The 13212-nt window shown below is 33.1% G+C and overlaps 1 protein-coding gene across 4 annotated transcripts in view; it reads right to left on the bottom strand.

Moving 5' to 3' along the window:
- The window catches only part of Simj (simjang), a 97331-nt gene extending 85114 nt beyond the window's left edge, over nt 1-12217 (bottom strand). The window contains exon 1 of one of the 4 annotated variants that reach the window (XM_064065816.1): nt 11751-12217. In XM_064065816.1, coding sequence (XP_063921886.1) covers nt 11751-11797 — 47 coding nt within the window. In that variant the 5' untranslated portion in view covers nt 11798-12217. The remainder of the gene's footprint in view (nt 1-11750) is intronic. The other 3 variants (XM_064065813.1, XM_064065812.1, XM_064065817.1) reach the window with 3 other exon arrangements.
- Nucleotides 12218-13212: the final 995 nt, after the last annotated feature.

Raw genomic sequence — 13212 nt, 5'->3', positions numbered from 1 at the left:
TAAATTGCAAAATATTGTTACACAATTTTGATTTTTTTTCCAAAAATCTAGACATCTAGGGTAAAAGTGCAAGAGAATTTTATTATATAAAATTTAAAAAAGACGTACGTACTATTGTAAATTTTGGAAATTACGTCATCTAGTTGTTGGTGGGGATAATTAGCCTAATTCTGGTTAGAGTTATCCCATTTACACGATGATATGCATGTAAAATTTGACAACAATCGATCCACCAGTTTCGTAGATTATCCCCGTCTAATAAAAATGGACACAAGCAGACGACAGACAGATGGAAAGGCGAGACCTTCTTTTTCGTACTCTTGGAGTCATGAAACGTTGAGAAAACATAAAAGTGGCCGTTCGTCCGATGGAACCCACTACAATACAAATTTTTCATATATCTAAATAAAAAACAAACAACACAAATTCTGAAAACAATTTCAAGTTACATAATATCAGCTGATAGTTTAAACTAACTTCTATTCGTTTTCGTAAATATATACATATACCAAAATTGCTCCCTTCGAACAGTTTGTTTTAGAAAAACACATGCGGTGCACTGAAACTAGTGTTTCACCCCTTGTTAAACCTCTGCATTTCCTAGTTTTAATAGTCCCTTGTTACAAGGCGCGATCAACAAAAATCGCCCTCTAGTTGGTGCTGAACGATCTGTTTTTCTCATCGTCTGCCACGCACAACAAAGAATGAGAAAAACAAATGAATACCCCACACCAATTAAACAATGATTTTATCGATGGCACGTTAAATAACATCAATAAAAATAATACGTACTTATAAATTAGAAAACTTGAATTTAGTATGAAATGAATCATTTTTATACTTTTAAATTAAGTATGGTTGTTTCTGGACTAATAACAACTTAAATGTTCTACATGGTTGAAGAGACTGTCCGGAGTGTCCCGTAAATTAAGTACTTAAACAACCAGTCACAATGTATACTAAACACCACCCATCCAGCTCACCACAAAGTTCGTTGTTAAACAAAATTAAAATAAGAGCTACCAGCCTTCTAAAATTACTAGTCAACAATTGCTAGGCTCTAGAGTCTGATTTTTGGTGCGTATCAAAACGAATTAACAGAAAAAATATACCGCGATTTAAATTTGTAATTCTTGCCACAGCCAATTTCAATGCAACAGCAATAAAATTCAGCATCTTCGTAATCGTTAAAACGCTAAATTTGAAACGCCACCGTGGTCCATTTAACACTCAAATCTACCTTTTTCAACACTTTTCTCAACGATCCAAACATCTGCAAAGACTGCAACACAGGTCAACCATTAATTTTAATTTCTTAATTACCATAACAGACTAAAACTCGCTAGTTAGCTGTTTTTTTCCTACAAATTAATTATTCATAAGAGTTTGTCATTCTTGATGTGTGGAGAGACATTACAATGATATTAATAACCATAAAATATCCCAATAAAGGCGATTTTATCAAAGGACTTAGCAACAAAAATGGAGACTACAGTTGAGGTCACAGCGGAATGGTTTTGGACAACGTTCGCATGGTTCGTTTCGTAGGTTTGTCCTACTTTAATTTTTATTATTTGTTAACGAAAATTCTAATTAAGTAGTCTACTGTTTGCGCAGGATTCGAGTACACGTCACCGTATTTCATTATGCAGAAGGATTGCAGGTACCATGTTACGAACCTTCAATTCAATTTTTTTTTCCCGCTGTTGTGTGCAAATATTTCGTTTAAGTCAGGGTTTCGCTAATTCAAATCATGATAATTGTACCCGAACTTTTCTGATGTAATGGAATAATTTACCCCTTTGCATCCCTAATCGAGGCAAATCTTCGATTTTGTAGCGACTCAATAGAACTTTTATAGTACGAATTTAAAATTACAAACGTCAGCCTATCAAAGTAAATGAGCTGTGAATGATAAAATTTTAATGTCAGCTTTAAATGGATGTCGGCATTTTCACTTAACAACGGTTGTGATTATTAATTTTGTGTTCGATATCTGCTTCTATTTAGTAATATCTCGACCGATATGATGTGATTTTTCAAAAAGGCGTTGTGATAAAGTAACAATTTTAGAGAAATATTCGTACCCTACCTTATCATGTAGAAATTTATTCAAACTACTTCTTAAAACACATCAATCTAATACACGTTATTTATTCCTACTTAGCAAAAGTATAATATAAAGGTTCAAATTTACTTCTACAACATTGTTGCTGTTATTCTATATATCAAACTACACACTAGAAAGAAATCGGTATCTATGTATAATCAATTTATAAATAAATTTAGTATCAACAAATGTACACAAGTGATTATCAAACGATTTGGTAAAACCCTTCAAAATGGTCACTTACCATGTGCGTGAAAAAATTATTTTAGTTAAATTTTTTTAGAAACTAAAAAGAATTGAAAGTAATAATACAGGATCTATAATTCATTAGTTTTACGACATACCTAACAACTGATTCATACAACGATGTGTTCACATAAATCCACAATGATAAAGTACGAGCCTAAAACAACAAAGGTATGATTTACCAAACTTACCAACAAGTATCTAGACATCCATTTTAAAAATAAAATATATTTTAACAACCACGCAAAGGTAAACTCACCTATACAAACACTAGTTTTTAAAGTTTCTGAATTCAATGAGTAGAACCGTAGTTGACAATTCCGTTTTGTTAAATGTCTTAAGGTCAAAATTAAAATAAGTTAACTTCCAAATACACATTTACGATAGTCTACGTCAAATATTATGTCGGTTAGTTTTTATCTCAAAAAAGCTAACCGCATGATATGATACTAATAAAAGAGAATTGCTAAATATAGTTTTTTTTTTCGATGGCACAATTTTACTAGCATTTAGTAGTCACAACTCGTAACACTTTATCGACAGGTAGTGAACTGAACCGGTACGTCTTAGTTTTTTCATAATGCGTGATATTCTTGTCAGGAAATATAATATTATAAGCAACAATATAATATAACCTTCGCAAATTCAGTATTTATGCAAGAGTTTCTCGCAAAACACAAAACTCCATGCCCTTTATGCAAATTAGTACTTAAATTTTAAAACGTTGCTTAGTTTCTTTAAGCCTGAACTTACATTCTAAATTAATGGAATATTATTGAGCTTAATTTACAGTTATGTTTAGCAACTATCGTGCTGTAACTAGTTCATCGATCTGGGAAATGAGTGAAAAAACAACGAATAAAATAAGAACACTTTCGTTAGTAATTGGTGCTTCTTCTATGTCTAAATGAAATATGAAGAGAATAATATAATAATTTATAAACACTCCTCGAAAAGCGTCAAACTTAATAAAATTTGAAGCAATATTTAGAAATATAGTGTACTACAAACAATTACAGTTACGAAAATTGAAAAATTAAAAATTAAATGTTTTCCGTATTCTCTTCCTGCGAGACATCCGCTTTTCAGTAACCAATGCTGAATAATAAGAACATAACTGTTTTTCAACAACGATTTAGAAGTGAACAATTTTTTGAAAAGCATGAATAAATTTTTAATTAATGTTCAATCAGACAAATATTAAATACGACAGTGCCAAGCATTTTAACATCTAAAAGAACTCATATAACTGATGCAAACCTATAAAACGTGGTAATTGTTATTAAGAATCCCCGAAGTTGTAGGCCCGACTGCAATTGCGCTGGTGATTGGACGGCAATGAGCATCACTTCGGCGATGCCGAAGTCTGGTGATTTTTTTTTTATTTTAGGAATCAATTTCTACATTGAATGAGTCAAAAACGGCTCAACTAATTTTTCTGAAATTCTAAAAACACAATAGTAATGTTATTATTTGTGTTACACTGTACATATTAAAATTTATATATTTAACCATATCAAAAAACCATGACGAGAAAATTATATTAATAAAATTTCACTTTAAGCTTGCCGAACAACACGCTGCTCTACACTGTGTTGTGATTCAGTAATTCATCTCTATTTTAATAAAGTTTCTAACGTCGATTTAGTGATTAAAGAATATTAACATAATTATATTTACATCCTTCAAAAAAATTAATAACGTTAAGTCAAAATTTGATTACGTAAATATGACTAGAATGTATAAATGGCATGTTCCTTTATTAGTGATTTCGTTATTTACCTTTACTTTTAATTTTATGGATATTGTATTGCATAAAAAAAATCAAATTATCTTAGAAAGTACACTACGAATTCCCTTGTAATCTTGGTAATTCGCTGTTCATGTGAATAAACTTCGGTGGATGTTTTTACTTTAATTAAAGAAAAATAAAAAGACAGAAACATCCCGTGATCCGGCCAAATGTCGGATAGACATAAGAGTATTGATCACATTGGAGCCCGGAAAGTAATTTGTAAGTTATTTAAATCCGTTTTTTAATACCCATAAAAATTTGTATCTTGTAAACACGGTGCAAATTATACAAAATATTAAAATAACTGACTACGTGCCCCTTACAGCTCCAAGTTTCCATCGTTAAAAATGGCATAAAAAACTAGTGAAAGTTAGCTGTTATGCAACTAATATGTCTTAATAGTTTCTAGAAAAATGAAGTCTTGCTTATTAAAGTTCTATTTTTATTTGGATGTTTTCTAATTTCTATTAGATTTTTCAACCAAAGGCGGTTTTACATATCACCGAATGGCACGCCACCTAACCTCAACAAAACGTAAACAAATCGTCCTGTTCTGAACGACTGCGCACGTTCTCGCGCACTTGACCACCAAACTATAGAACATAACCTACATTTTTCATGGCCAAAGTTTGAACCATTTATTTTTTTGTGATTTTCGTAATAAAAATCAATTCTGTGATTTGTACAATGGCTCTTACTTGCAACAGATGTCTTGGAGCTCGGGCGCCCAAACACCATGCAGCTGTATGTTTTGTGTGGCACACATTAGGTTCCTATTTATTTCTCGAAATTTAACGAATTCAAGTCTAGGCATAACATTCAATAAAATATCCTATTATGAAATCAATCAGGTATGTTCCGTAGAGTTTGTTTTCTTAAAATCACTAATTCCAAATAAGATAATTAGATAAACATAAACTGAACAGTTCTGATACATAGCTTAATTTATGAGATACAACCTCACCTCTTTAACAGTTGCAAATTTTAAATTTTCATACAAAAATTATGCTCAATTCGCTTATATGATAATATTGACTTAAACTGAAGCCACAGAGTTATCGTTCTGGAGTTTGTACGTTTCAGACGCTACAAATGGAACAGATAAAACAACAACAGCTACTTCAGGTGTATCTAAACCCACTAGGTAGCTTCATTTCATCAACTGGCCGACGATGCGATGTTGTTGACTTTCGAGCATCCGGCCCCCATACTGTAAAGCTTGTTACGCCTCTGTGATACCCATAGACACAAAGCAAGAACAATGTCACAATTCACAGCAACAACAATTAACTGTCAAAGTGGATTTTGGTAATGAGTTTGATTAACATGCCGATCGCGCTTAATCCAGCAAATTGATCGTAACATGTCTGCTGACAGATATTACATCATGTACACAAAACTCCTAATCGTACCAACTGTCTTTTGGATTGTTGTCTGAAAATCGTAAATAGACTTCGAATTTATGTAAAAGTGATACAATTAAGTGAGCAAAAAAACTGTTGGCAAAAGTCGCGCCGTTAATTAGTGATGCATGTATATGAAATGTGGCGTTCCCACCTAATACTCAGATCGATGACACCCTCATCAACTTCCAGTTTCTCCACGGGCCTGAACCCCCAGCATGCGCCCACCTTATCCAGTCGTTGCAGTATTCCAGAGGACGCCAAATATGACGAGGCGACCAAAACGGCGTTCCGAAAGCACTTTGGGTCAATTAAGGGTGCACCGAAAATCGTGATCCGCACCTCTCGGCGTTGGCAAATCGATTATTCGAACAGAGCACACAATTTTAATCTTGAAAATTGGAACAAATTAAAAAATAGTTACTGTGTTAGTAGTACGTGAAATGATGTTTAGTGCACTAAAATGTCGTCATAAATCATTGGGGAGCCCTAAGAAATTCTAAGCAATTTCAATTAACTATTTTTTTTGTAACTATGTTCCAATAATGAAAGTAATAAAATACAATTACCGATATTGATTTTTCAACTACAACCGAGTTTCTTATTGTGTCATTTCACGTGAATAATCGTTTCTACTTCCCCAACAATATCAAGGGGGAGTATTGTAATAAGGTTATTCTGACGAATGTCTATTTTTTTGAACGTATGTTTTATTGCTTCTTAGATGGGTATGTGCTTTAATTTACAGTTTTTGCGTTTAATAAAAAAATGTAAAAAAATTAGCGTCGCGTTTAAATGAATTGTAGAATTGCCTGGAACTTCAAAAATAGTTGGTAAAATCGTGGAAATATCCCTATTCAAAACACTTTGGCTGTCACGTTTTTTTAGCGAACAAAAATATCTGCTTTCTTGTATGTTACGGATCACTTGCTATGGTAACATATCAATGCAAATTGCAGAAGTTCAAAATTAATTGAATAATTATTACTTTTATTCTTTAATTAGATATTATTTTTTTATTTTTTAACAATTGTACAAAATCGTTTCCGTTTGTCACACCGAATCTATGATTTCTTCTGTTTGTCTTTTTTTCTTAAATTGCACATCATGATTTCTTTCTAGATAATCCAATACATTTAATATAACTTGTTTTGTTTGATCACTAAATCGTTTCATTGTTCAGAATTAAGTAGAATAGTAAAACGTTAAATAAACCAAAGATTCTGTTTGATAAATAAGTCTGATGACAAATTTCAAAATTTGACATAAAATTTCTACGATATACTCAAAATTTGGTAATTTTTGTCTCACACGAACTGCATAAGATAGAAACAGAAAAAGTTTTACCTGGGGTATTTCCACCACTATAGTTAATAAACATAAGTAACGTTCAAAAAGAAACCATTATTAAAAAATACTAACAATATATGTCTTACGTCCCTTTTTTTGTAGTTATAAAGACAGCGCTATTATTTGTTAACACTCTCGGCGTCTAGAATATATTGTTTTTATGTTAACAAATTCGTTGAAAATTATAACATATTTTTTTTATATTTTTAAATTTTGTAGCAGTCTTCTCAAATCAAATTTTTTGCCAGTGCAAATATGATGATGTGCAAGCTGATCCCTCAAATACGAAGACATAAAACTCTATGTTAATATGTCTCTACAGTTTTTTATATTTTTATTCGTAACTTTTTTAATATTAACGTCAGGTCAAAATTTTTTTGTCAGAATTACCGTTACCGAGATATATGTTAAACAAAAAACAAAATCTACTAAATATTTAGACTCTGGAGTGTGAAATGAAGAACCATAATAATTACCAGTTTCTGAAACTTGATAAAATGTTTCTATTATTAATATGTCCACGAGAGGTAGGTGCAAATGTAAGTACGAGTTCCAAACAATTTAGACGTTTAGATAAACTTGATGCGATACAATTGCAGAAAAAAATATTTTTTTCTGTAAAACCTCCGTAAACTGATTTCTGTAAGTATCTAGAATAGTGCAGAAAATTCAAATATCAGTCAATAAATTACAACTATACAGAAGGTTACGACTTCCAACGTAAGCTTATCACAATAAATCCAGTACTTAACATGCATTTCTTGTTGTATGATGACAATTAGTTGTGCACAAACATTGCAGTTCTTATCTGCTGGTGCAATATAAGCTCCTTCATTTTAAATCAAGCTACAGTTTTCGATCGTATGGGGCAGCGATAATATTTGGGTATTACAAGTTTAAGAATTATATAGTGTGAAATTAAAAAAATACCTACTAGTATGATTTATAATTACACAGAATTACTTACATTGCTTAGTATCATTTAATTAAAAAAATCTAAACTTGCATGTGTCATGAAATTAAGTTATCTGGCGTAAAGTCAATTTAAGACAAAACATGTTTCATTGACTGAAAGTGTGTTACAACATTAAAATTTAACATGGTGCGATGATAAAACACTGTCTTGAATACTACATTTGATGAAGTGCGAGTTGTACACGTTTTAAACAGAATCACGAGTTACTTAAACAATTAAAAATTAACACTGAATTAATACTGTAGTACTTAAATACATAAAAAATATAGTACTATTTTGTTATTACTTTATATGATTTTCGGTAATACTATTTTTTCCCAAAGTAGAAATAGTGCCACACCCTCTATAAATAATTTAATAATAGTATAATACGGTTACTGCTTCCAAGTTGATAAAACTTTATGGAATTACAATAACATTACAGTAACCTTATTAGACTATTATTAATTCTCTTGGAATGAACAGAAATATTTTTAAAATAACAGTTATGCTGGCTAACTGTTGTTTATTAAAATAGAAATTAAAATAGAAACAATAGTCTAAATCAGTAAAATTGCATATACGACTTTGTTGTGAAAATACAGTAATACATTACGAATTATGTATTATGTACTTGTATATTTTCTACTGAACTGTCAGTTAAATACGTACATACTTGATAAAACAAAAAATCATTTGCTTTGCCCAAAGTGTAATTCTTGAACACAGTTGTGTGTGAATTCTGATTAAAATTATTTCCCACTGTTTGAGAACACACTATCGGCACTAAATAATCTCCTGATAAATTTACATAACGTTACGATTCGATTTTAGAGGCAGGAAAGATGAAATATTTATACACATGTTTAAAAACGATAAATACACTGAAAAATTTCGCAAAGCCACTTTAAAAATTATTAATTTAACTAGTGATCGTTATTTTATTAAAGAAGCATTCACTACTGACACATTAAATTTAATTATGCGTTTATTTGTCTTCTTTTTTTTGCTAATTTATACATCATGTGTCAATAGTGAATGGTTAATAATTTTTAAAGTTTGGATTTGCGAAATTTTTCAGGGTGGCAGGTTTTTTGCCGGTCAGTGCAATATACAATACATATTTATCAATTAAGTATACATATGGTATTTGAAAAAAAAAACACCAATTATGGAAGGTAAACAAGCTAATTCTTGATTTTTCTACTCTTCGTAAAGGTAGAACGCAACATAAGTAATAATATTTCAATTTCACAATTTCTTATAACGAGAAAGAATTCTACGACTAGGTATCAAAAGTGTATTTTTAATCTTGCAAATTGCACGGTAAAAGCATACCTACTGAAAAGAAAATTGTAACACATATACTTTTTTTTAATAAAGTAGACTGGTGTGTTCTTGCGTATTTACATGACAAGCGGCATGAAAGCATTAATACCATACGCGTGTGAAGTTTGCTCACAATGAGGCATTAGGTAAATTGTATAATCACGCGAGTGAGTTTGATAATAACGTCTTAATCCACGTAAACAGAATTTGTTTAAATAAACGAAAAAGATTTTCACGTGTTAAAAGTGCGTGCCGTGGTGTAACTCATTATCTAACTCGAACTGAGAAGTGAAATTTATCCACTATACCGTAGATAAAGAAACTTTATTTTTTATTATTTGCATTATTACTGACAAAACATTTATGGCTGTGGCTTTTCATTATATGTATTTTTTAAATTCATTTGTTTCTTTTGGTTTTTCTGTTTTTTAAATTTCTAATCCAGGTAGGCTGGCAGTTTAGAAACGTTACGTGCGTGCGCTTGGTGTATTGCTTTTTATTCCAAAGCCAATCTAAATTCAAAATTTATATATTTCACTGATTTTTTTTATTATGGATTAAAAAAAATTTAGTTAATTAAAATTAATGCAGGATTTAATAAATTGAACATCTCTAAAATCACTATTAGTACTATTTGCTCAGAATTCTACGCTTTGTGTGCAAAAAATACGACATTTATATTTCTCCAGCACAATATAATTTGAAATTTACATTTTATTATTAATATAGTGTGATCCGCAGCATTTTTATTTTCAATCCTTTGTATAAATAAGTCTCTCCAAGAACGAATAAATGATATTATCATAATATTATTATTATTTTACTATAATATCCAAGATGTCTACAGAGCAATGTTTAAAACAAATCATAAGAAATATTGCTGTCAACAAAAATATTGGGGTACTACTACAAGGAAAAATACTTCTAGAATAATAAATTATTTGAACAGATTTATAAAGTACAGGAGTCTGAAAAACTGTATTAAACTAAAGTAGGCCTACAAATGCAATACCTACTTACACTTAGTAATTATGTCACTACATAGAAGCGTTCATAATCATCTCTTACAGGGGAAAAGAAGATCGTGACGTTAGAGTAGGGCATGAAGTGACGTGTGTTTATTTATGATTTTTGATAGTGTTTTAACCTGTTCATAAAATGTCCAGCGAAAATTGCGTATTCATTATTCATTCAATATTAACCCGAGTGTGTCCGAAAATTAGTGTTTCATATTACCCGCCAATTTGATGACGTCAGAATAGGGCAAGCGGTCTTTAACATAGTGATTGGCGGGAGTTGACATCCGCAGATCTTACTAATACAGGGACTTTGGCAAGTACCCAATTTTCTACGTGTAAGTACTGAGTGAACCAATCAGAAAAGAAGATCTTAATCATGCGCATTACTCTGTAATGATCAGCTGCGAATGTGCTGTATTTTGAATCTTGTAAGCCTAATAATGACAACATACGTTCACATTCGGTTTTTAATGAGATTTTGATCTAATTTTCACAAATATGGATAGAAAGTTTGACGAGAAACTAATACTAATTTTGCGATAATATCCGGCAGTTTGAGATAAAAGTTTAAAATCGTTGAGTTACGAACGGGAAATGTAACTTTCGACCGATAAATTCATAATTTTCCGTTAAACTCTGTTTTGATAAGTATAATTTCTGAAGTTTGAATTTTTTGTTTTTGTTGTTGCTTACATTACTAAAGAATTAAACTTAAATGTATATTAAAACTGTGAAACGTCACCTTATGCCAAAAAACGAGGTTTAAAAGGCGTTTTGTAAAACGACTACTTCAAGTGTGTAGCTTTAAAAGTACTCGTGACTGGTTAGTGACAAATGTGTTCATTTTTTGAAATAATTGTAATAAAGAATGAAACATTTTTTTTAATTTAAAACAGTTATAACAACTTGAATTTGTGAAACGTCACCGAATGCTAACGAATGAAATTTAAGCGCGGTTTGTAAATGAGCAAGTTTCTTCTACTACGTCAATGCCTCCAACAAGACGACAACGGCTACTTCAGGTGTGTGTGTAGCTTTAAAACTACTCGACAGTTTCATCAACTGGTCGGTGGCTTGGTGTTGTTGACTGTCGAGCATCCGGCCCCCATACTATGAAGCTTGTTACGCCTCTGTGGTAACCATAGATACAAAACAAAAACAATGTCACAACTCAAAGCAACAATAATTAACTGTCAAAGTGGCTTTTCGTAATGAATTTGGTTAACATGTCCATCAACGCTTAATCCAGAAAATTGATCGCAACATGTTTGTGAGAAAAATTACACAATGTACACACGAGTGGTAATCATAACGAGCGCGAACCGTTGAAAATCCCGATAATCTTAACGAAAAATCGTAGATGGGGTATCGATTAATGTTTATGTAAATGTGAGTCGTGGCGTTGGAACAATTAAGTGAGTAAAAGACAGACGTCCGGTTCGGTCCGCGATGTGCCTGATCTTCTCGTTTGATTGTTGGCAAAAGTCGCGCGTCGCCTCGCCGCTAATTAATGATGCAAGTGTATGAAATGTGGCGAACCCACCTAATACTCAGATCGACGACAGCCTCATCAACTTCCATCTTCTCCATGGGCCTGGGCCCCCTGCCTGCGCTCACCTGCTCACGTCGTGCCCTAACCTCTTTCCAGCGTTCGCGTTTTCGAGAAGACACCAAACATGACACGGCGACCGACGCGGCGCCCCGAACGCACCTTGGGTCAATTACGGGTGCACCGAAAATCGTAATCTAAACCTCGCGTTGACAAATCGATTATCTTCCTGTACACACTGTACTCGGGACAAACACCCCCGGCACCGGCACATCCCCGGCCGCCGCCGCCGCGCTCTGCCCCCGGCAGCCCCACTGCACACTTGCAACACGGAAAATCGCGACTTCACTCACTTCACTCCGGCCCGAAATTAACAGACGACTGATTCAATTCAATATGGCGTGGCCTTGTGTTGTGTCTACACTACCGCGATGATAAAACAGACGTATCGTGAACAGTCAACTTTTACTACGTCACTCCTACCTTTCACGACGTGCGTCTGAGCTCGCACCGGACGCGCTTTATTCATACGACGTGCGGCCCAAGCTTGGACGTGCCGCGTGCGCGCCATCTCTCTCCGACGCACGACAGCTTCCGTCCGCCAGCGGAAGAATCGCGCGCGGTAACTGCTCGCATCGCACTTCCGAACCAATCGCATGAAACAAAACAGCTAAATATGCAGCTGTCTCGCTTTAAATTGCGCGAGATGGGACGTATCAGAGGGGGACGTACGCGGTTTCTTCTCGATTTTCTCTCGTTCATAAACATGTCATTCGGAAGAAAAAAGTCGCGGCGTTGCGGGGTTGCCTTTTCGAGATTAAACAGTGACGTAACGGACAGTTTACGGAATTTTGCTGATGTTACAACGGCTGGACAGTTACATAAAGTATTGTGTAGCATCCCGGTCACAAATACGTACATCAATTTTTTAACACAATTGTTGGGTTTTTCTCGTTGTTTTTATATATTTTATTGTTCAAACCAACGATAATAAATAGTTTTTCTCTGGTTTTCTCTTACTGCGGTTTTACTACCGGGTTGTAGTGACATAAAAGTGTCCGAGGTTCGAATCTGTTTAATATGCTAATTTAATGAAAAATCAATAACGCGGTGTCTAAAGTAGAGAATTTCAATTTTGTAAAGTGTAACAGCTTTTCGCATGCAAATTTTAAAAAGTCTATATATGTCTTTTATACAATCTAATTGAATAATTAATATTTTTTTATTTAATAATTAACACTAATTTTCATACTTCTAGCGACCTCATCATGTGCATAATACGTAACACGAAACGATTGCAAAGTGACGCGTGTAACGTGGTGACGGTAGTGGAAATAATACCGCAAAATTTAAATTTGTCATGTTATATGACATCTGAGCGTCTTAGCAAAGGTTCAGCGCGGTATTAATATTCATGTCGCAACTGTCAACTCCAATAGCCGCCATTATATCTTTA

The sequence above is a fragment of the Zophobas morio genome, unplaced genomic scaffold (genome assembly GCF_036711695.1).
Source record: "Zophobas morio isolate AGI-343-1 ecotype UQ-CSIRO unplaced genomic scaffold, CSIRO_AGI_Zmor_V1 ptg000026l, whole genome shotgun sequence".
NCBI lineage: Eukaryota > Metazoa > Arthropoda > Insecta > Coleoptera > Tenebrionidae > Zophobas > Zophobas morio.
Note: the sequence above shows the minus strand (reverse complement) of the source record. Positions and strands in the feature narration are given on the sequence as shown.